The sequence below is a fragment of the Notothenia coriiceps genome, unplaced genomic scaffold (genome assembly GCF_000735185.1).
Source record: "Notothenia coriiceps isolate Sejong01 unplaced genomic scaffold, NC01 NC01_scaffold00018963, whole genome shotgun sequence".
NCBI classification, from domain to species: domain Eukaryota; kingdom Metazoa; phylum Chordata; class Actinopteri; order Perciformes; family Nototheniidae; genus Notothenia; species Notothenia coriiceps.
Genome location: NW_011351664.1, coordinates 1 through 4,650, shown reverse-complemented (window position 1 = coordinate 4,650; position 4,650 = coordinate 1). Strand labels below are relative to the sequence as shown.

The following is a 4,650-nucleotide window of genomic DNA, read 5'->3' as shown; positions in this document are numbered from 1 at the left end:
AAACAAACAGACGTGTAATCACCGCTAAATGCACTTTAACACAGGGGTATCTCCTCTTGCACTTTATGTATCGGTGCTGCTATATTGTATTGCCATGTCATACATACTTGTGTATTCTGCTCTTGCTCTTTTGCACTTTTCTTGCATTTCATGTATTTGTATTTGTATTTGCTATGTTTGTAAATTTCATTTTCTTAAATGTTTTATGTGAGGTACTTCGGATGGAAAGTAGCTCAAAGCTAAATCCGGCATATTTACCCTTGGCACATTTATTGTTTTAAGTGTTCATTGATGTGCATTGTCCCTACCAAATAAAAGATTAAAATAAATACTTTTTTTTAGTTGTTTGTCTGTATTCGTTACTGCGCGCTGGGACAGGGTTGCACTCCAAAACCTTGTTGTATATTTTTCTACAGTGACAACAAAGGCTTTCAGCGTTAACTGTATAATCGTGTGGTGTAATGTCTATGTAATGTTTATATGCTGATGATGATACTTCAGGTTTAACAGTTTATTGGGTTCCCCAGCTGCCGATATAGAACAGACATGTTCCAGTCACTGAGGACATCTGCATTGGAAGAGTTCAGAGCATGAAGAACACGTGTGAAGAACACATGTAACTGCTGACCTGTTCCTCACCTCCACATGTATGTGTGCCTCACCTGTGTGTTTCCCACTGCTGCGTGGCACACCGGCAGCTGGCTGCAGTATTTAAAGGGCTGACCAGTGGGCTCACAACGTTGTGGTCTGGACTCAAGGTAAGTACACAACATCAGCCTGTTCATCACCCTGTTCCTTTATTTAACAACTAAAAACCCTTCATGTCCACAGATGTCACACATGTGGAGTCTGCTCTTTTTCCTCATCGGAACAGCATATGGTAAATTGGATTTATCGATTTGCTTTCACTGAAATTAGATTAGTTTAGATTACTTTATTCTCATTACATAATAAAAGCAGAGTGTAAAGAAATTAAGAGGGTCTAACCAAAGTGCAAACAGTCAGTTATATACATATCTATCAGCAGTCTGTACAAAATAAATGATACAAGTAAAGGTAAAGAGATGTCAAATGTATAAATAAGAATAAATACACTGAGCGTAAATACAGTATACAGCAGTATACACTGTATTTAAATGCAAAGTAAAGGGGTCTTGGAGTTTGATTGGTTCAATATATAAGTGGCTCTGCACCGTGGTGTTGTTGTGTGCATGTGCTGTGTGAAGTGTTTTACTGGAGAACCATAATGGAATAACGCCTTCAGGCTTTCATGTATTTGTATTCTATGTAATGAGATTTGTCTTTTTTTAATCAAGAATAAATTCAATCAATCAAAGCTCCAACATGTCTGACAGTATCACAAACTGCAGCCTGGTCACTTCTTTATTAAAGCTATAACAGTTCAATATTCAGGCCTAAGTGTCCATGTTCCTTATTGATACAATATTAAATCAAATGCAAATACTCTAAATGTCTTAAGGATTCCTTTTACACGTTCAGCCTGACACATTTGGTGTGTTTCCCAGAGATGCAGTCAAAATAAATCGAATCCACTTTAGACTGAACATGAAATCTAATGTATTTGTTTAATGACTTTGAATTTGTGATGTGCTATTGTTTGTGTTTTTATTTTGTGTGTCTTGTATCTTGTTTTTACTTTTTCTTGTTGTGCTTTCTTAATTTAGTTTTAATATATTTGATCGTAAAGCTATAATCTGGTAAAGTGCATAATAAACCAAAGGTATGTTTGAAACTTGTACCTTTTAAATACAAATATATTTAATGTTTCCAAGATGAATGGTTTGTCACTTTCATCATCTGTCTTTTTCCTAAAGTTCTGTGGAAAAAGTAATTTCTGATAAAACAATGTGTCCGAGGTGTCAGGATGCATGAGGGGTTGTGGACCCTCACATGTGGTCAGGTCTCAGTTCTGTGTCCTGCGTGTCCTCAGCGGCTGAGGTCTGTTTCGATGAGCTCGGCTGCTTTGATGACCTGCCTCCGTGGGGGGGCACCGCTCAGAGACCATCCTCCGCCCTGCCCTGGCACCCTGAGGAGATCGGCACCCGCTTCCTCCTCTTCACCCAGAAGAACCGTTGCTACCAGGCAAGAGCAGCTTTCATTTAGTATGTTACAGTTAGGAAAGAGATGCTGTCTCTCATCCTGTGTGAGTATGGAAACACTATCTGTGGATCCTCTGTGGATCAGTGAACCAATACAGAGGGTTACCATTAGTTTGAGATATTATACTATAACAATTTCACCATGCCCACGTGAACATTCAAATGGTTAATCAGGGCTAAAATGTCTCCTCTCCTCTAAACTGGCAGCCAATAATATCCTCTTCTATAATGATGTCAACATCAGTGATGGATGAAAAAACACATTATTTGGATGATATCGTTAGACGATTAAAGTGGGTTACATTCTCAAGCTTCACATCAACTTCAATCAGTTGTTTTTTTCAAAATGTTGCTGTGGACTGTCCACTTCCTGTGGATTTAAGGGATCTATATGGATACTTCAATATTGGGCAAGTGAGTATTGTGTTAATGAAGACTAAAGCTAGATAAGTCTTTCAATTAGTTTACCTTTGCTTTTCTTTTGAAACTGTCAGGAGATAAAGGCTGATAAAAGCATCCAGGCGTCAGACTACAGCAGGACGAGGAAGACCCGCTTCATCATTCCTGGGTATCTGAAGGAAGGAGACGAGGACTGGCCCCAGGAGATGTGTAAGGTGAGCAGGCCCTCCATATCAATATTATTCCAGCTTGTTAGAGTCATCATTTGCACTTGACACTCAAATCCTCTTTGATACTTTTCCAAGTGACGTAAAGGATTTATTTTATTCCTTTCAACTTTTTCTCAGAGGGATATTTGTCTCTTTTGCCCTTACATTGTGAGTCTGGTTAAATCAGATTGTTCTTGATGTACCGAATAAACCCTTCACCAAGAACAATCTGGTTTTACTTTGAGTACTTTGTGGATTATCAGTGCTGTAAATGTTTTGGGACTCAAAACATTTACAGCACTGATAATCCACAAAGTACTTTCTACCAGAGAAACAGTCCCTTTGAAAACATTCACACACTGATCCGTGTGATAGAGTAACATGCTGTGAACTCTACACACACAATCACTTATATTGTATTTTGTTGATAACAGAAAAATAAGAAACTGATACTAACATCCAGTGGTGCACCTGGGCTGAATGCTATCATGGGGAGGGGGGGCCGCATGTGGTTAGAGAGTCCCAGCAGATGTGTGGGTTCTCAGCTAGAAGCAAAGTGAGGCCACTGAGCAGATTTCTTAAAGGTTGTGTACAGCTTTATCAACTAGTGTTTGTAAATGAAGGGAATAAATACATGTAGAGTATTCCCTACATTTTCTATTAGTTCCCGGTCACTATCAGATCAACCGATTTAACTTTCTATTTAAACTACTTTAACTCACTTAGTATTCCTCTGCTTTTATTACCTGACGCTCACACACCTCTGCTGCTGCTGTCTCCAGGCCATGCTGACCTGGGAGAATGTGAACTGCATTGCTGTGGAGTGGAAGAAAGCCGTGAGGACTCAGTACGTGCAGGCTGCCAACAACGCCAGGGTGGTGTCTGCCCAGGTGGTCTCCATGATCACCTTCCTCAAGGTAACCTCACCTCACTAACTGTGCCTAATCCTTCTGAAAGGCAGAGACATTTTGGGGCTTGGTTTAGTCCTAGCCAAGGTTATAAACATCCTGGACTGCACCTTAAACAGTCATTTAAATATTAATATTTGCAAATGTATTAATTGCTTTTTTTTGGTATTACACCCATATTACACTGTTATAACAGCCATATTACACATTAAAACAACCCATATTACACCATTATTACACCTTTATTATACCAATTCTAAACAATTATAACACCTGTACTCTCCTTATAACACCCATAATAGACTGTTATTTCACCCTCATGCCCCCCCGTTATTACACTGGCATTACACTCATATTACACATTTATAAACCCCTATTACACCATTACACCTCTATTACGCCCATATTATACCCATGTTACACCCAGGATATATTGTCATCACACCCTTATTAGACGAGTAAGACCAATATTTCACCCATATTACACTGTTATTACACTCTTATTACACTGTTATTATAATGTTATTACACTGATGGGTTAAGGGCTAGAGGAGTATTCCAGCTGAGTTCGGTAGAGACAGATTTTAGTAAAGACTTTAATAATAGTTTTTACACGTCCATACATTCATCCTCATACACATATGCTAAATTGTATATGAAACATTTTCATGCTGCCTCAGCAGCTAAAAGTGTCATCCCTATATCTAAGTTCTCAGGGACACACAGTGTGTACAGTATCTCTGAATTGAACACACATGTTACAGAGCAAGTACAGGCAGCAGGCTGATAAGTTCCACATCATCGGACACAGCCTCGGAGCTCACGCTGCAGGAGCCGCCGGCAGCAGGATCCCCGGCCTCGCACGCATCACAGGTACACACACACACACACACACACACACACACACACACACACACACACACACACACACACACACACACACACGTACACACTTAAGTAACAATTGGGGACACACATCTTTACACCCCCCTTAGGGGACACCACTTTCTGAAG

The 4,650-nt window shown here is 39.7% G+C and overlaps 1 protein-coding gene across 1 annotated transcript; it reads left to right on the top strand.

The window, feature by feature from the left end:
* Window positions 1-831: 831 nt before the first annotated feature.
* On the top strand, window positions 832-4,509 carry LOC104951337 (inactive pancreatic lipase-related protein 1-like; the record flags this gene model as incomplete). Its single annotated transcript, XM_010777970.1, has 5 exons — window positions 832-880; window positions 1,952-2,103; window positions 2,615-2,734; window positions 3,511-3,645; window positions 4,401-4,509. Coding segments are annotated over exons 1-5 (565 nt in total), but the record flags the coding sequence as incomplete, so codon positions are not given.
* Window positions 4,510-4,650: the final 141 nt, after the last annotated feature.